The 20,226-nt window shown below is 43.8% G+C and overlaps 1 protein-coding gene across 1 annotated transcript in view; it reads left to right on the top strand.

Annotated features, from left to right (window-relative positions):
• ARHGEF12 (Rho guanine nucleotide exchange factor 12) overlaps nt 1-20,226 on the top strand; it is a 506,356-nt gene that overhangs the window by 46,505 nt on the left and 439,625 nt on the right. The window contains exons 2-3 of the mRNA XM_082273891.1: nt 731-754; nt 3,288-3,394. Of these exons, the coding sequence (XP_082130017.1) occupies nt 731-754; nt 3,288-3,394 (131 nt within the window). The remainder of the gene's footprint in view (nt 1-730; nt 755-3,287; nt 3,395-20,226) is intronic.

Raw genomic sequence — 20,226 nt, 5'->3', positions numbered from 1 at the left:
ATACTCAGGCATGCGTGGCAATATGTAACGTGTATCGCAATTGACGTTTTCACGTGGAGGTCCCTGGACGCGTGCATTTACGTTCACATATGTGGAGGGGGGGGGGGGGTGCAAATAGTTTTATGGGGAGGATTTAGTGCTTGGGTGTGTTTTTTGGCAAAAAGAAAAAGTAAAACCTCTTTATTTTTTTCATCACAGAGGACAAAGTCTCCTATTGATGCAAAGACCCTGCATGTCTCCTCTTGGCTCCACTGAATGTATTGCAATGCAGACCGTGGTGGGTGCGTCTGGTACCAGGTGTATGTGAAGTTAATAATCGGCTCACCCAATCCTTACCTGAGCCCGATCTCAATCCAGCAATGTGCACAAGATCTCTGCTTTCTGCCTCCTCACAGGGCAGATTGATAGCAGTGGGCAACATTGGCTCCACTTTTGTCAGTCGAATTCTGTGAGGAGGTGACTGGACTGAGCAGTGCTGTCTGTGTGTATAGATGAAGACAATGCGGCCCCGGATTAAGCCTGCACAAGTGTCTTTGTAGAAAGAGGGTTTCTATGGGTGCACTCGGTGAAGAGGTGAAGCCTGGAGCACCGGCAAGGGACCTCAGAATAGGAGGATCGGGCTGCTCTGTAAAAAATAAAATGATTTACATTCTCTTTAATGCATTAGGCCCATTTTATTTGTGGATGTCATTTATTATATATTAAAATGTTTTGTTTGCTTTTTTTGCAGGTTTCATGCAAGAAAACCAACCAGGTAATTAAAAAGTGTTATTGGTTAATGTGTTTTTCTTTTGAAAAATGTTGATTCGTGATTTTATCTCTGGAATTTGATGCTATTATATGAAAAGTTGAAGGTAAAATCAGAAGGGACAGTGAGCCCTCCCTAGCTTGTTTTAGGCACCATTTTTTTCCTCATTTTTTTTGCTGAAAGAAATAGGATGCTTACAGTTGCAATAATTTGAGCCACGAGCATGCATGCATAAATTCCTATATTCCTCTGTATGGCACATGCCTGTTCCAGATCATTGACTCAATGTATTGGAAGCTCTTATTTGTCATTGCTTTTTTTTTAAACACTATTCCAGTGTGTCTCAACAATTGCTCCAAGCACAATATCATCGTATGGAACCTGCAAATTCTGGTCTAGGACACATAAGAGCCAGATGCAAGGGGAGAACAGAACAAACCAGACTTGTCATCTCTGTGACGTGATTCACTTTGGTTGGGGGGCTTGTGGAACCCCAATTGCTTTTGGGAGGTTGGGAGACTCCTTGTCCAGCATCCCCGGTGCCTCTTATGTGTAAGTCGCCCTGTGTCTATAAGGGGCACAGGGTGACCAAAAACCCCAGTCAGGCCGCTCTGCACTAATCACACTCTTGCTAGTGGGGGTGGGGGTTTGTTGTTGTTGAATACCTGCATTCCATTGTTATATTGTTATGGGATGGGTATGTTGAGTGGATTGACTAAGGGGGGAGGGGTTGTCCCTGAAGTGTTCATCTCCATGTGCTTTGTGTTTGAATAAACAGTTTGATTCTGGATGACTCTAAAGCTTGTACTGTCGAGTTCTTGGGGTAACTATAGCCAGAATCACAGATCCCGTGTTCCAGAGCTTAGGAAGCAGGTTACTGGCGGAGATACCCAGTCGGTGGTGTCTGGATTTTGTCACAATCTCAATGACCTCAAATACGCTCAATGGCTACATTTTTTTCCTAGAAATGAGCTCCTAAAGGAAAACGCCACCGAGAAGGAATTCTTCAGTGTTGGATAGAGTTGTGAGGGTTTAGAAGCCCTGTTAGGTTATTATTGCTGCCTATTGCTCCTTTAGGGAGCATCTCCCTCTCTCTTTGCTTTGGGACTGAAAGGGAGAGAAAAATCAAACACAGGGCTTAACAAATCCCAGGTGCCAGGTCGCTATAGTGACTAGAAATTGTATCCTAGCACCTGGATTCTGAATTTGGCAAATTCAGCGTAGCAGCCAGTTCAGAGTCTAGAGTATCTGGGTTTCCTTGTAGACACAGTACAGGCAAAGGTGTTTTTGCCACCAAGAAAGGTCGTAGCCCCTAAAGATTCTGGTTCGGATCGTAAGAGGGGAAAAAGTATCCTACCGTATGTCTTTGTATGAGGTTGCTAGGGAAAATGGTGTCCTAATTCGAAACAGTTCCTTATGCTAAATTCCATGCCAAACAGTTACCTAACCACATTGCCAGCCTGGAGCAAAAAGATCCAGGCCATAGATTGTTGCATGTCTCTAGTATCGAGGTTACGTCAGAGTCTAGGTTGGTGGTTGGTAGCCAGGAATTTGGAAAGTGGGAAATCTTTTCTTCCAGTCGTCTGGAAGGCGGTGACTACAGATGCTAGTCTCTCCAGCTGGGGAGCCGTTCTGGAGGAAGCCACTGTCCAAGGAAAATGATCCTGGTTAGAACGGAGCTGGTACCAGACTCTGAATGTTCAGGGTTGCCCACGTAAGGGTACAATCCGACAATGCCATGTCTGTGGCCTATATCAACCATCAGGGGGGCACCAAGAGTCAGTAAGCCCAGAGGGAGGTGGGTCACATTCTATCCTGGGCGGAGAAATTTGTTCCATGCCTGCAGTTTTCATTCCAGGAATAGAGAACTAGTAGGCAGACTTTGAGTCAGCAGAAGATGTTTACTGGGGAAATGGTCCTTGCATCCTGAGATCTTTTGCAATATTTTTTTTTCTTATGTATGTAGTAGCAAAAAGTAAAAAACCCACCAAAAGAAATCTTTTTGTGTGGAAAAAAATGATAAAAATTGAATATGGGTACAGTGTTACATGGCCACTCAATTGTCATTGAAATTGGGACAGCGCTGGAAGCTGTAACTTGGCCTGGCTGGAAGGGGGTGAAAGTAACTAGTAGGCAAAAAAAAACTGGCTTCTAACTTTTTTTAGCTGGCTACTAGATTCAAAGCAAATTTGTTAAGCCCTGATGTAACATTTTCAATTGTCACCAGAACAGGAATAGGAGAGCCATGTTAGTGACTGACCTAAGAGTGGATTTTTCATCACTTTAGACAAATGTGTCACTTCCTATTGTGTTTTCACGGCATGAAGTGAAGAGAATGCTCCCTAATAGTTGGCAAAAAAAACCCTCTCAAAAAACCTAATGGGGTTTTAACCCTTTCCTACAGTACCTAAATAAGGTAGTGTTAGGAAGCATTTGTATGGCTCTGTTAGTCAAGACAATGGGTGTTAGGATTATACTTGCAAAGATATTATTCATGTGCTGTAAGTTCATATAGTAATGCAAAGTGGATTCTTTTCAGGCAGGGGAGCATTTTGAGCAGCGACACATCAGCAGACAAGAAACAAAAGTTTGAGAAAAGTGTCAGCTCAACCCATGATGTTTTATCACATGACTTTGATCCTACAGGTAGGACCTCTCTTTTCACTACCATTTACTTTTAAAGCAATTCTGCCTCTGCTAAAATCTGACAGTGTAATATGATGATAAAAGCATGTTAAAAAATATAATTTCTCTATTGTTCTTTGACGGATGCAGTCTCTGTTCTTCATAACAGTAGGGTTATACTGCTTCCTACAGGAGTAGGACACTAGGCAGAAAAAAAGTTCTGGCTACGCCTATGGGCAGTCCCAGGAGGTATACTCCTCCTCTCTGCTATAGGATGTCAGTTTTAATCTGCCTAGTCAGGAGTAAGGACCTAGTTACTTGCTGGGATCTGTGGTCCTGGCAAAACGTTTTTTTTTTTTTTTTTCTCGAGATTTTTTTCCTGTGAGATATACAAGCATTTAAGCCAGATCTGGGTGATGGGCTGCATATATAGATCCAGTGGTCACCCTAGCCGGCCAGCGCGCGCAGACCCCAGCTCCGCGCTAAGTCGGCCGCGACATAGTCCCACCAGACAGGTGCAAGTTAAACATCTAGCCAGGTCGCACACAACCGGGTCTAGGCCCGAGTCGCAGCATTCCTATTGGCCGACAGCTCCCCCACTTCTGTGGAGAGGGTTTCTGTCAGGAGATGGCGCCCGCCTGTTCCAGGTATGGTGAGTAATTGTTCACCCCCTCTCCCCCTTTTGGGGTGGACGCGGGCCCCTTCCTAGGACAGTTGGACACCAGCATCCCCCTCTGTCCGTTCACACACCCTTCCTTGCCTGTCCCCCCCTCCTCCCCTCACCTACTTGGTATATGGGACGCATTTAGCTAACCCTGGGAGCTGGGACTGGGCATCATGCCGATGATGGGGGGGGGTGCACCACCTATGACCCGGACGATTGATCGTGCAGCGGAGACTCACCTGTTACTACCAACATCTCCTCCCCCCCCCCCCCCTGCCTTTGTGCAGCTGGCAGACCAGTTGATTCAGGGGCTGCAATTTCTTTGCAATGCCTCGCTGGATGTGGCTCCACTATTGGCGCGACTGTTGGTGTCGACAGTGGTCGTTCGGCGTATACTTTGGCTAAAATGCTGGTCTGCGGATCAGACTTCCAAGAAGGCCTTGTCTGATCTACCTTTGCAAGGTGATCGCCTGTTTGGGGCTACCCTTTTTTGACATTATCAAAGGTCTCGTTGTAGACAGGGTCCCTCCTTTTCAGCACACACAAAGTTTTTTTCGTCCCTCAGGCTCAAGTGATAAGGGATCAAAGGCCTTCAAGGCCCCCTCGGGTGGCTCCAAGCGACCCTGGTCTGGATAGGTTTTCTCCAGACCTGCGGATAAGACCCCTTCTGCCTGAAGGTGTGCCCTTACCCGCATCTGGGTTGGGGAGACATCTTTGCCAGTTCCCGGATCTGTGGCTATCCTGGATACAAGACAAGTGGGTGCACGAGGTCATACAGTCGGGTTACAAGAGTTTTTTGATCCGTCCCTCTGGTAAGGTTCTTCCCTTCCAATGTGTAACTGTCCCCAGATCACTTACAGGCTCTCTTTGGGTCGGTGCAGGACCTGTTACAACAAGGAGTAATAGTTGTGGTTCCAAATTCGGAACGTTTTCAGGGCTTTTTCATCAAACCTGTTTACGGTCCCCAAGAAAGAAGGCAAGGTGCGTCCAATTCTGGACCTAAAAGCACTGAATTGCTTTGTGCGAGTTCAAAAATTCAAGATTGAATCCGTTCGCACGGTGGTGGCTTCGCTACATTAGGGGGATTTCCTGGCCTCCATAGACATCAGAATGCCTACCTTCAAATCCCAATATGTGCAGGACATCAACGGTTTCTGCGTTTTGCCGTGGGAGAGGATCAGTTTGTGGCGTTTACCCTTTGGTCTCGCCTCTGCTCCTCCTTGTGTCCTAAACCCAAACATCCTAAGGAATTTGCACTGCATACTTTGGATGTGGTTCGGGCAATCAGGGTGTACTTGGCGACTACTAAGTCTTTTCAAAAGTCAAATTCGCTCTTTGTACTTACAGATTGACCAAAGAAAGGGCTGCCTGCGTCTGCTGCGACTATTTCCAGATGGATTAGACAGACAGTTGTGCAGGCTTTTTCAATTAAGGGTCAGGTTCCACCTTTCCCTGTTAGGGCGCATTCCATTTGGGCGCTTAGTGCTTCCTGGGCCTTTCGCCATCAGGCATCTGTGGTTCAGGTTTGCAAGGGGGCTACCTGGTTGTCTGTTCATACCTTCACAAAGTTTTTTACAAGGTGGATGTGCTGGCATCTGCAGATGCCATCTTTTGGCCACTGTTTTGCAGGCTGCTGTTTGAGGATGTTTTTTAGTGTCCCTTGAGGGTGTTTTAATGTTTTTTCAGGCGGGTCTCATCTTGTTGCTCTGAGTCCTATGTTGCCTGGTTGGCTATGTTTAGCCTTGGGGACTTGTGTTTTTATTCTGCTGTTCCCACCCCTCATTTTATTGCACTGCTTGCGGACGTCCCTACTGATATGCATCAGAAACTGCGTCTGTCAATGAACGACAGAGAAAACTGGATTTTTGACTTACCGTAAAAAACATTTCTCTTAAGTTCATTGACAGACGCAGAACCCGCCCCTCTAATTTGAGTTGGGTTGGTATTACTTCTCTGACACTGCTTTGATACAAAACTGACATCTTATGCAGGAAGAGAGAGGGTGTACCCTCCGGGACTGCCCATAGCCGTAGCCAGAACTTTTTTTTCTGCCCAGTGTCCTATTCCTGTAGGGGCAGTATAACCCTACTGATATGCATCAGGAACTTGAACTTAAGAGAAAAGGATTTTACGGTAAGTCAAAAATCCAGTTTTTCCATGCTAATCTTGTGTATATCCAGAGTTACTTATACTGTGTGCTGCTATATTTTAAAATCTGCTGAAAAATGTTAGATTCATATTACTGAAGGATGTTCTAAAGGGTGCCCTACAGAAAAGTGTTGACTTCTCCCAAGTACCAATACCTGGTTTAATGATCATGCTTGATTGGCCAGCAAACTCGCCTGACCTAAACCCCATAGAGAATCTGTGGGGTGTTGTCAAGAGGAAGATGAGACACCAGACCCAACAATGCAGACGAGCTGAAGGCCACTATTTAAAGAAACCTGGGCTTCCATAACACCTCAGCAGTACCACAGGCTGATCGCCTCCTTGCCGCACCAGCCATGCCACCTCCAGGCCAACGTTTCTGTATTAAAAATGTTGTTTTTTTTTTTTTTTTTTGGTCTTGTGAAATCTAATTTTTCGAGATACTGAATTTTGGGTTTTCACTAGCTGTAAGCCCTGATCGTCAAAATTAAAAAAAACAAATACTTGGAATAGATCACTCAAAAAAAGAATTCACTTTTTGAATAAAATTACTGAAATAAACTTTTTGATGACCTTCTAATTTTAAAAGATGCGCCTGTACAGTGGCAGGGCAAGGTATTTCAGTGCCCAGGGCGAGGATGCCAAAATGTGTGCCCCCCCCCCCCCCCCAGAGCAGGGGGCGGAGCTTGTAGAAGCATTTGCAAAACATACGGTGATGGTTGCTGAGTTCACCAGTATTACTATTTTTACATTTGTCATTGGTTCGTGATCATCACAAGGCACACAGCTAATTAGATTGCTTTGATGACATGACGGATTGGTTCTCAGACAATAAATCACCTGGCTGCCCAAGGGTGATTTCTAAAGATTGTAAATGGTGCTCTAGAACTAGCTGAAGCTGATCTTGGATCTGCTTGAAAACCTCCTATATGCGGGCTGCAGCACTGATCTTTGTAGTCTGACAGTGAAGTCCTGCTGTCAGTTCAAAAGCACATAGGGGGGATTCCTCCATCCACCTTGTTTGAGTGGATGCAGGGATCTGGTTAGTCTGCTGGAGGAAAAAAAATGATAGCGTGTACTAGAGTTGCACTGATACTGGTATGGTTGCTGATACTAAGCATTTGCATGAGTACTTGTATTTGTGCAAATGCTCCGATACCTAAAATCAATACTTTGTGGTGCGATTTTAGCTCATACAAAATGATTGGGCTCAAAACGCAACGGAAAGAATCACATGCGATTTTAATAGGAATATGGTGCGATTCCTGGCTGAATCATGTGCTGTTTCCCACACAGCTCCTGTGTGAACCCAGGCCTGTCAGTGAATTCAGCCTGGGTTCACACAGGAGTGGTGGGCGAAACCGCATGTGCTTTGGACAGGAGTCGCACCCCATTCCTGTTCAAACCACATGAGATTCTTTGCAGTGCAATTTGAGTCTTTTCATTATGTATGGGCTCAAATCGCACCACAAAGGTATCGGCGACTGTTATTAGCGAGTACTTGAGCACAAGTATCGGTACTCCTAATTGCTGGTACAAAATGGGTATTGGTGCAACCCTAGTGTGTGGCCAGCTTTAGACAATGTGTCTGGGTGTTTAATGGACTCCAAGGCCAAAGCTCCTGGGCAAACAAATCTGCATAGATGAGAATAAACCTAACAGAGAAACCATTTGTCATTGTTAGTACTCATGCACAAGAAGACTATAGGTGAGCATAGACTATACAATCTGTTTGTTTTATCTCTGCACAACCTCCTTTAGATTTACCAAAACTTTGTAATATGTGAACAAACCTAAACAATTAATTTAAGTAGTTCTCAATCAGGCAGGCCTTTGTACTACATAGTGGGTAGTAGAGCCAAATGATATTGTACAATCCAGATTGTATAATGTATGGTAAGCTGGAGGCTGGCCATAGATAGATAGATAGATAGATAGATAGATTTTTTTTTTTTATCAGTCAGTGTCTGATCGAAAAAAACTGAGTGGATCCCCCCAGCCACACAACTAAGGTGGACAAGGAAATCCTTTCTACTGAGACATCTAGGTCAGCGCTGCAGATGGAAGAAAAACATTTCTGCTGGTTTGGGAGAAGTTGCTCATAAAATTAACATCTCTTTAGCAAGAATGGCCATAGATGGATTGGAATTCACCCGGTCCTTGTAGGAGGAGTTACATTTCCATCCATCTATGGTCATAGCTCCTATGTAAAATCACTGTTTTCTTATATCTGTGGAGCTCACTAAGCCTCCGTGTACAAGGGTTCTTTGTGGCCCATTCACATACAGCGCAGACGTGTGTCCTGTGCAGGGCTCTCTTTTATCAGCCGGGGATGCTCGGCACTGTGTGCATCCCTGTGCTAGCATCCATTTCACTTCTATGGGAACCCACACCTGCGTGTCATATTAGGATACAGAGGCTGTGTCCATGCAGTCTCATGTCCCAATAGATGTGAATGGGGTGCTGGCATGGGAATGTGCATACCACCTATGTACCCTCGTGCTGATAAGACCGCCCTGCATGGGAGACATTGTTTGCACCCCTTGTGAATGGGCGCTTAGTAAAAATAGAATCTGAAAGAAAAGTTGTCTCCACAGCTATGACAGTGATATGAAGCCTGAAATTGTTACCTGTCAGCTGAGTAGTTAGTGGCAGACTCAGCAGCAGAGACAGAGGAGAGAGCACCACTCAGCTTGGCTGTGCAGTTGGAGAGGAGGGGGTCCGAGGGGAAGGGCACTGAAGGAGGGGTCGCTACACAGAGGAGGAGTGGGCTCTGACATCGTCCAGAGCAGGGGGAGACCTCAAACAGGAGGCTGAGGTGATGATGGCCCACAGGCATCAGGACATTGAAAGAGAAAGCAGGAGTGATAGAAATGACTGGAGAGGGGAGGGAGAAGCCGCTGTTCTGGAGCAGGAAAGTTGTATGCATCTATTCTAGAGTCAATCAGGAAAGCACCGATAGCCGATACCTGCCCAACCTCACTTGCCCTGCCTGCTCTACTCTACTGTCCCTCTGGGAATAGTACAGTGCACTGTGCAGGCAGGGGGACGGGTGCTACTATCTAGCCTACATGCAGGAACAAAGCCGCTCTCTGCTTGTTACATCCAGCAGCATATTCTGTGCTGGGCATTGTTGTACCTGGAAAACTGCGGTCTCTTCCTACATTAAATCATTCCGCCCAGGGCAGCTTCCCCTCTTGCCCTACCCCCCCCCCCCCCCACACACACACACTCTGAACGGTCCGCTAGTGTGAAAGGGGCCAAAAGTGTTGCTAAACAAACAACATTAAAATCTGTCTATATGCAGTAAAGCATGTTTGTTATACTCCCTGTGGAACCCAAGGGGTTAATCCACTGCATTATATAAAAAGACTGTTTGATACTGTCTTCACTCCCCATCTTCCAGTGTCCCCAGTCCATCACCTGATAGAACAGAGCCTTTGGAGTCACTCTGCACATCATGCTCAGCTTGATGTGTATTGCTAGAGCATTTTTTTTTTTTTCTTGTAAGGGGGCATGTGATCAGCACAGGGCCAATCAGCACTGTCAAGACAGAGTCAGGAGTCATGCAGCCTCATAGGACAGTCAGAGAGGAGAATGAAAACTCCTATAAGCTTTAACCAGTGCTCCGCCAGATAAGTCAGAAGACTGCTATATACTGCTCATGGGAAAAGGTATTAAAAGGGAGCTCCACCCAAAAGGGGAAGCTCCGCTTTAAGGTCTCCTGTTTGTGAAACTGAGCTTTTGGGGAAGCATTTTGCTGTGGTCTCTGAGGCAGGAATGTTTTTACATATAGATTTTCTTCAATAAAGCTGCTGTATTTCCTATTTAAATAGCATGCGGTCACCTACGTCATGTTGTCTGCTGTACCAACACTCGGAATATGTCACTGTGTGTGGGAGCATTGGTCCAGATCTCCAATGTGTTGTTGGCACAGGGCATCTTCATATAGTTGTAATCAAGAACACAGAATATACCTGACTACATAACAGAAAAAAATGTTAAGTAGGAATAAACCTATGTAGGTCCTCTCATGGCATCACAAAAGCTACTGGTGCGGGTAATTGAATGCTTAGAGAAAAATCTTACTACTACTGCATCCATTTTAGCCTTTTATATCCTTAACCATTTGCCGACCGCAATATGTATATATACGTTGCCATTTGCAATTGGTTCATCAGGATTGTGGCTGAAGATGGCTTTCTCTTGAAAGTTTTCTAAGTGGCTCATGAGCTGCTGGAACACTTCCAGAAGCGGCAGGAGGGGACGTCCCCCCCGCCTCCTGCTGCTCGACTGTGTTTCTTGATTTTACCGCTTCTGACAGCTCGCCCGAGAAATGGATCGAACAGTGCCGCTTGTTGGTCATGAGTAGATCATCTCTATGGCTTTCTTTTTTTCTTTTTTTTTTTTTTAAACGTAAAGAAGAGATTTGGGGACTTTTTGACCCCAGATCTCTTCATAAAGCGGACCGGTCATCCTTATTTCTATTACATGGGATGTTTACATTCCTTATAGTAGGAATAAAAGTAAAAAAAATAAAAATCAAAGTGTCCCATCCTCAGTGCTCGGGTACAGAAACAAATGCATATGTAAGTCGCGCAGGCATATGTAAATGGTGTTCACACCACACGTGCGGTATCGCCGCAAATGTTTGAGCGAGTGCAATTATTCTAGCACTAGACGACCTCTGTAACTCTAAACCGGTAACCTGTAAAGATGTCTAAAGCGTCGCCCATGAAGATTTCTAAGTACTGTAGTTTTTTCGTCAGTCCACCAGTTTACGCAGTTATATAGTGTGACATGTTGGGTATCTCTTTACTTGGTGTAACATCCTTTTTCCTATTTTTTTTTTAAAAAATTATCTATAGTTTTTTTTTTTTTTTAATTCATTAAAATGTATTTTTTCCAAAAAAAGTTTGTTTGACAAACCGCTGCGCAAATGCCGTGTGACATAAAAAATTTCAACAATCGCCATTTTTGTATTTATTAAAAAAAAATGTGTGTACACACCCACACTGCATCAGGAAAGTATTCACAGCTTCACTTTTTCCACATTTTATGTTACAGCCTTATTCCAAAATGGATTAAATTTATTATTTTCCTCAAAGTTCTGCAAACAGTACCCCATAATGACAGCGTGAAAGAAGTTTGTTTGAAATCTTTGCAAATTTATTAAAAATAAAAAATCACATGTGCATAATTAAAAATAGGGCTCAGATGCACAGCGAACCAATCACGCGTGCTTGCACACCTGATTGGTTCCGCTGTGCCGCTACTCACGGCGTGATTGGCTTCCTGAATGTGCCATTGAAAAAACTAGGGAGGAGAGTAAGACTCACTGAATGTGTGGGGCGGGCTGCAGTGCACGAGTGAGTAATGTATGTATGCGGCTATGCTCCTTTCCAGGCTCCTACTAGTCAACCTCCAGCCTCCTACTACCACCACTATGAGAGACTGTCACTATAATCTGATCGAGTCCACACTGACACTGACTGACTGTCACTGAGTAATTGATGTTACCACATTAACCCTGACCTGCCCAGTGCCCTGTATCTGCAATTAAAATTTACAAGGCTGCCTGCATGCTTCCTGATTTCCATTCCCAGCATCCTTCCCAATCCCTACAGTGTCACTAACATTAACCCTATGGTACAAGGCTGCAGTGTGCACTGAATCCCATTCCCTACAGTAACATTTAGGGAGAGAGAGAGAGACATGAGAGGACAAGAGAGAGAGAGTGAGAGGACAAGAGAGAGAGACACGAGAGGACAAGAGAGAGGACAAAAAATTGGCAAAATAAATGGAAAAAATGCGAAACACCGCGTTCGGTATTTGGCCTTCGGCCAAACATTTCATTATTATTCGGCTTCGGCCAAGAATTTCATTTCGGTGCATCCCTACTTTGAAGGCTCAGCTGAGCTGGTCAAAAGACTTGAATGCCACACGGTAATAATTAAAAATAAATTTTATTAAGTATCAATAAAAAGGCATGAAACAATGCCTAAAGACACAAATATGTATATGATAGACACATATGTTAAGATTCGGAACACTACGTAGGTAACAAGATGGTACAAGTCTCAAAGTTGGATATGGTCCCTGTGATGCCAACGCGTTTCGCTTGACTTCGCTTCTTCAGGGCTTAGGGCAGAGACCAGAGAACCAGCTAGTGTTCCAAGTTAACGCAGATCAATGATCCGGACACGATATGTAGGGAGTTATGATATATCTGAGTAGACATGGACCATATATCCAAATTATACTGTGAGACGTATTGGTACATCTACTATGTAGTAGGCGGTACACTCATTTTTATTTCATTATCAAGGTAATTCATGTAGGTCCCAAAGCATACTTCGTATCTGATGATTCGGACACCACTATGGAAGGATATCAATATTATTTCCTTCACATTAGTGCTAAATAGTTTGGGCAGGCAATCCTGTATGGATGGTACACGATGTACCCAGGTGTCCAAGTCTTCCGTATTATTGTATAGACTAAGGACGCTATATACGACAGTCCTGGGTGTCCATGTCTATATGTAGGGGACTTGTTGCCCCTTTGTACATCCTCTCGTAGCGTAGCCTGCCTATTGAAGGTCCCAATGAGCACAGTGGCCTCCATTATCTGTAAATGGAAGAAGTTTGGAACCACCAGGACTCTTCCTAGAGCGGGCCGCCTAGGCAAACTGAGGGATCAGGGGGGGAAAGGGCCTTAGTCATGGAGGTGACCAAGAACCCGATGGTCACTCTGACAGAGCTCCAGTGTTTCTCTGTGGAGAGAGGAGAACCTTCCAGAAGAACAACATTTCTGCAGCATTCCAGGAATCAGGCCTGTATGGTAGAGTGGCCAGATGGAAGCAAGGCACATGACAGCCTGCCTGGAGTTTGCCAAAAGGCACCTGAAGGACTCTGACCATGAGAAACAAAATTCTCTAGTCTGATTAAACAAAGATTGAACTCTTTGGCCTGCTCATCACCTGGTAAATATCTCTACAGTGAAGCATGGTGGTAGCAGCATCATGCTGTGGGGATGTTATTTTTTTTTCAGCGGCAGGAACTGGGAGACTGGTCAGGATCGAGGGAAAGATGTATGCAGCAATGTACAGAGACATCCTTAATAAAAACCTGCTCCAGAGCACTCCGCACCTCAGACTGGGGCGAAGGTTCATCTTCCAACAGGACAATGACTCTAAGCACACAGCCAAGATAACAAAGAAGTGGCTACAGGACAACTCTGTGTGTTCTTGAGTGGCCTAGACTTGAACTCGATTGAAAATCTCTGGAGGGATCTGAAAATGGCTGAAAACTAAACCGAAACTTGAGAGGTCCTGCAAAGAATGGGAGAAACTGCCCAAAAATAGGTGTGTCAAGCTTGTAGCATCATACTCAAAAAGACTTAAGGCTGTATTCAGTGCCAAAGGTGCTTCAAAAGATTACAGGCAGTCCCCGAGTTACAAACAAGATAGGGTCTGTAGGTTTGTTCTTAAGTCGAATTTGTTTGTAAGTTGGAACAGGTTCATTTTTTAAGTTTTTAGCTCCAACCAAAATAATAATTTTTAAGTTTTTTAAATAGCTTAGGGAAGGGCTAACACCCCTGTACCATTTGTTTTGCTGTCTATTCCCCTGTTCAGAAGATGTCCCCTCACTTTCTGTCCCTATGACAATTGGATTTTGAAAATTTTGGGTTGTTGGGAAAACAGGAATGGTGATAAAGCTTCAGTGGAGACACCTTTTTCCCATGAGAACTCTTACAGGAGTGAATTTCCCTTCCTAGTGCTAGATTTCTCCTCACTTCCTGTTTCTCTCCGTTTGTAAGTAGGGAGTCGTTTGTAAGTCAGATGTTTGTAACCCGGGGACCGCCTGTATTGAGCAAAGGCTGTGAGATTTTTTTCTAGTTTTTATTAAACATTAAAAAAAGAAAAAAAAAATGTGCTAAGATTTCAATCAAACTTCTTTCACGTTGTCATTATGGGGCATTGTTTGTAGAATTTTGAGGAAAATTATGAATTTTAATACATTTTGGAATAAGGCTGTAACATAACAAAATGTGGAAAAAGTGAAGCACTGTGAATACTTTCCAGATGCACTGTATATTAAAGTGCCAGAAAAAGCTTGGTCTTTAAGTGATTAATGTGCATTATTAATGGTAAGCAGGGTTTATGCAGCACTTTACAATGTAGAGGGGGACAGTAAGATTACAATACAGCAGTAATATCGTAACATACTGTACGTATGGAGTGCATTGCCAGCCCTGCACTCCAACACACATATATAGTAAAAGGCCCACACCTACACTATAGCACACCGCAATATGTATAGTGTGTTACTCTCGCGCTATCAAAATGTATATATTAGAATGAATCAATGGTAAGGCTGTTGCTAGCACGCCTATAGCCTATCCATAGCCATTGAACAAGATAAGTAAATAGTGCTGCACTGCCAATTCAATTGTGCAGTATCCTGTATGTATTATGCATGGTGATCCAACAGAAGAAAACATTTAAATATCTGTACAAATTTCACAAAGCCGCCCTGCTTTTCTAAAGGAATGAGATTTTCAGCTCATCTACAAGATCTTTGCTGCTGCATCATATTAAAATTCAAGTGAATGAATAACTTGCAGATCGGCAAACCTAACATTGTTTTGAATAAAAAGTATATACTGCTTATGACTGTTTGTTTGTCTGATCTGTATTAAATACATTCTACTTATTTTGCTGCTTGGTTTGGCAATCTCTGTTCCCTATTACTACGCTCCCTTCACTATTTACCATACGATTTGTAGATTTAATTCTCTTAAACTCTTGCAGTTTCAGGGTTGCATAGGACAAACCTACAGAAACAATTGAGATTCTTGCTTTTAGATTATTACAGTATTTGTGTCCTATAGTAATCTTCCAGGTTGGCAATTTGAGAGATGTTTTGGTTCCTCTTCGGGGGGGGGAAAAAAAAATCTGAAATGGCTCTAGGCCCCACTTTGTAACAATTTTGCACCATCTCCTTCACTGTTAAGAGAAGCTGTGGTATTTTTGGTTTGATTTTTGAGGACCTAGGTCTCTTGTGTAAAACAGTCAACCACAACTGTAACCAAGGCTCTTGGGTCACTCAGAGAGATTAGCTTTCCAACCCCTCCAAATTCTTCAATAATTCATTGAACAGTAAAGCCCCTGGTGTTTTTAGGGTTCTATTAATGCTTTCTTAATGAATGCATTTTACCCTTCTTTAGGCATTGGCGATGTAAAAGGAGCCTTTAGTTGAATTAATGGTGGATTGGGCATTACTTGATGTAAATGCCAAGAATCTCTGGTAAAAATGTAGTAGTAACCTTTTCTTTTATCAATCTAAAACAAAGGCATGCTAGAGGAAGCCAGCCTTCTAGTAAATGTTAAGAATAGTTCTCTTGAATACCGGCAAAAATTACAATGAAGCCACTTGCTGAGTGGGCGAAGACTGAAATTGTTTCTACCACAGTGGCAGCAGATATTTTTCAGTCTTTATTCATCAGGTCATAAGAGATGAAGGCAGGTTGGAATTTTTATCTTGTCACAGAATATTTTTTGACTCGGGACGCCAAGGGAGTTGGAAAGTTCTCCATCTACTTTATCACTACTTATTTCTTGAGCAATAGGCAAGCACTGTGGAGCAGAAAGGGATGGAATAACCTGATCATGGTTATATAATTTTTCTGCTGTCCAGCACTGATACATTCCTCTTATCCTAAGAGAACCCCTGCTCAACCTTTTGAAGCGCAAGGGCTACTTAAATGATTTGGTAACTGTTCGTGTGCCACAATGAACTAATGCGGTTTTACTGCCCCCCAAATCTGAAATGAAAGCAAGAGCTTTCTGTCCTGAGTCCCCTATAAGGCTTCTTTCACACTGATGCACAAAGTTTTACATGCACCATGGGTGCTGCGCTGTGTCATAGACTTCTACTACACCTTGCTAGTGTGGTAAACTTTCTAAAAGCACGCCAAAAGTCCTGCATTCAGGAGTTTTGGTGCACTTTCAGAAAGCGCACCAAACCCGCAGGATTGAATAGAAGTCTGTGACTCAGTGAAGCTAACCCGCATGTAAGCCACTGGTGCACTAAGCTGCACCTGAGAATCAGTGTGAAAGCAGCCTAATAACCCTTTTTGGAAAGTGCTAATATGCTCATTGCAAAACTATGTGGTGAATGATGATTTTCTCTTCCTGCTTCAGTTGGCATCGCTAAGCTGCTAGAGAGGTTCCAGGTGAAGTGCACTTGGTATCACTCTGCCTGGGACGGGTGCTGGCAGTACAGAGGGCATTGGCTTTTGTGGCTCCTGCTCCCTCCATGAACATTTGCTTCCTCTGCATCAATGCAGATGCTCTGGGATGATGGGTCGGCAGCCTTTGATCTGGGCTTGCTGACCCGTCATCCCAGAGCATGTTGCGTGCCACAGGTTAGGACCCCTGTCCTAAGCGCATTTATTATCGGCCTAGATCCTAAAATAAATGTAAATTGAATAACATTTATTTGGTAAAGCGCTGTAATATATAAACCATTGCAATTGTTAGTAAACACTCGTTTTCTCTTTATTTTCATCCTTTTTTTCCTTCATCTCGGTGCTGCCGATCTTCTGCAACCTCATTGCAACAATTTCCTGTCTTAGTGAATTCTCATTACTGTATGCTAATTAACTTAGTCTGCACACCCTACGTTTGCTCCATAAGTGTAGAAGATGTTACAGGATTTGTTAAAACAGTGACCATTAGCAACTCGGATGAGGATAAAAGTAAAATGCTTGTCATCACAGGAAGAAAGGGGTCCCATACAGAAGGGTTATCGGTGAACAGATGGAGTAGGAACGCTGGCAGGAGAGACACCTGTAGTAACTGGAAAGATAGCAAGAAGACACCAATCATAGTGCAGCGGATAAGGGAAGAAAAACCACACAAAGCAATTCTCTCGGATAGTGAAAAGATCTCTTTGTATGTAGTCCTATAAAGGTTTTGTCCCGGGTCAGTCTGCCACTGTCGTTTCTGAATCCAGGGGTTAACACCGCCACTGGGAAGTGGTGGTATAGTGGCCTTGGGCATGAACTGGGAAGCAGCACGCTGAGATCGGTGAAGTGTACCCAAAACCAAAAGTGACTAAACCAGCTTTCTTGAGAAGGGCAGGAAACCCCTCAAAACATGTAGCCACGCCCACAGCTGGCACTTCTGGTTTCATTATTTTTGATGACAAGCATTTTACATTCATCCTTATGTGAGTTGCTAATTCTTTTTGTTTAGAGGAGATTTACTAATAGGGGTGCAAACAGAATGTGGGCAAACAGAGCCGATGCAGACAGGCATGGTGCTGGATCAAAATCAGGCTTGGGTATGTATAGGGGAGTGAGAGGACAATACAGGGACATTTTTTACCCTAATGCAGGGAAATGCATTAAAGTGAAATTAAAGGTAGAACCTCTCTGTGTAATGGTTTTGCTTAGATCAGCCCAATTTTCCTTCTCTCAAGTCTCCCAGTGGCACTACTGGCTCCTCCCGTTTTCTGAGCGCCCCATAGCAAGCCACTTGATATGGGGGGCACTCGTATGCTTGTTCCGAGCCCCGGTCTGTGTGTCCATAAAACACACACACCAAGGCCCCCCCCCCACACTCTCTTCTGACTGGCTTTGATTAACCACTTGACCACCGGCCACTGTGCTGCTACTGCGGCACAGTGGCTCGTTCCCGTCCAGCGACGTAGACCTACGTCGCTGGACTCCTCCCCCTGTAGGCGGCGCTCGCGCGCCGCCGGAGGCGCGCTCCCGCTGTTTTCATTCACAGCGGGAGTCGGGCCAGGGGAGGAGCAGCGGCGATCGCCGCTGCTCTTACCCGATCGTCGGGGATCGAGTCTGGAGATCCGCCCGCTGTGTGTAAACACAGCGGGCGGATCTCCATAGTGACAGGGAGTGACAGATCGGAGTGTTCAGCATAGCTGGACATCCGATCTGTCCTTCTGTCACACAGTCACCTCCCCCCCAACACGTCAGTAAGCATTAGGCATACATTAACCCCTCCCTCTCCAATAAAATTAACCCCTTCACTGCCAGTGTCATTTTTACAGTAACAGTGCATATATATAGCACTGATTACTGCAGTAATGTCACTGGTACCCCCAAAAGTTTTAAAAATGTCAGTCAGGGGTCCGATCTGTCCGCCGCAATGTCGCAGTCCCGCAAAAAAAATCGCAGATCACCGCCATTACGCGTTAAAAAAAAAAAAAACACCAAAAATGACAGAAATCTTTCCCTTAGTTTGTAAACGCAATAACTTTTGCGCAAACCAATCAAAATACGCTTATTGCGATTTTTTTTTTACCAAACATAGGTAGCAGAAAACAAATTGGCCAAAAATTTTTTAAAAAAATTGATTTTTACATATTTTTTGGGGGGAATTTCATATAAAAAAATGTTAAAAATATTGTTATTTTTTCAAAATAAACGCTCTTTTTTTGTTTATAGCGCAAAAAGTAAAAATCGCACAGGTGATCAAATACCACCAAAAGAAAGCTCTGTTTGTGGGAAAAAAAGGACGTAAATTTCGTTTGGGTACGGCATCGCGCGACCGCGCAATTGTCAGTTAAAGTCGCACAGCGCCGAATCGCAAAAAGTGGCCTGGACGGAAGACAGCAAAATCCTCCGGTGGTAAAGTGGTTAACAGCCGTGGGAGCCAAAAGCGCCTGCTGCTTTCTCTCAGCCAGTGAGGAGGCAGAGAACTGGGAGAGCAGCCGGTCTTTTTTGCACATTGTTGGATCAAGCTCAGGTAATTATTAACGGAGGCTGAGGGGACGCTGCATACTGAAGGTTTTTTACCTTCATGCAAAGAACATGATAAACATCCCCCCCGGGGTGATCTATGTACATTGCAAGGATTTTAACAAACTTTGTTTTTTTTGGATTACTACCTTTTTGTTATGCAGAAGAAATCCCTGTGTGTTTCCCTGTATCCATGTGGGAAAGTGAGTCTAATGGCAGTGGTTTAATTATCAATCAGCTGCGGCACCTGCAAAGCTCTGAGGAAAGCTGCTGGGCCTGCATCCCTTTTAGACCTGTTCCTATTGACAGTATCTCACCAAAAATGACATTTTCGTTGCAGGGGATACTTGAAATCGGACTTATCTTAGTGCAGACTTCTGGGAAAATCAGTGAACCAATCACACAAGCAAGACATGGTGTTTCTGGGGTATGTTCCGTACACCATCTGTGTATAGAAGGACTCCAGGTAGCCATATTGCATTGCATTTTCATAAAATTACAGCAGACTAAAAAGGAAAGGTCATTTTTAATAACTTTCAATTACAATATGACTTGTCTCATTTGTATACGCTATATTATTTTTCTTTGCTATTTTTTTTTTTTCCCACGAAAGTAGTTACCATTTTTAAGGTAAAAAAAAAAAAAAATACAGTCTTTACATTTATTTTAAAGGGTAACCCCACTTTTATGGGGGGGGGGGGGGAGAGAGAAATCGCAAAAAAAAAGCGTGTGTGTATATATATTTTACACAATTGCGACAAGTCATATGAGCTGATTGATATTTATGAAACCACTCCCATTAGATTCACTTACCACTTGGACACAGCCAAAAGCACAGGGATTGCTTCAGAATAACAAATAGTAGGAATCTGCAACAAGGTTTGTTGCAATGTAAATGGATCACCCTGAGGGGAATGCTTTTTTTCCTCAACAAAAGTGGAGTTACTCTTTAACACACTTTGTTGCAGATTCCTACCTGTTTCTGCTCTGAAGGAATAGCTCTTTGTTATACTCAGTCCTGTGCACAGTGATTCTGAATGGGAGTGACCATTTCATTGCAAGCATTGCAAAAATTACATTTCTCTTACGTCCTCCGACAGTCGCCGCCATCTTCATATTCGTCACAATGGGGTATTAGACTTTGCTCCGTAGGAGTAGCTAGGCAACAGAATATGTCAATATTAAAGCTTTTAACATATCCCCACCCCAGGGGGTGGTCCCCTCAGTCTATACCCTCCTGCTTCCTGTTTCATACCTCAGTTTCAATGTC

The sequence above is a fragment of the Pelophylax lessonae genome (assembly GCF_965119305.1).
Source record: "Pelophylax lessonae genome assembly, chromosome: 12".
NCBI classification, from domain to species: Eukaryota; Metazoa; Chordata; class Amphibia; order Anura; family Ranidae; genus Pelophylax; species Pelophylax lessonae.
This window is presented reverse-complemented; position numbering and strand designations above follow the sequence as displayed.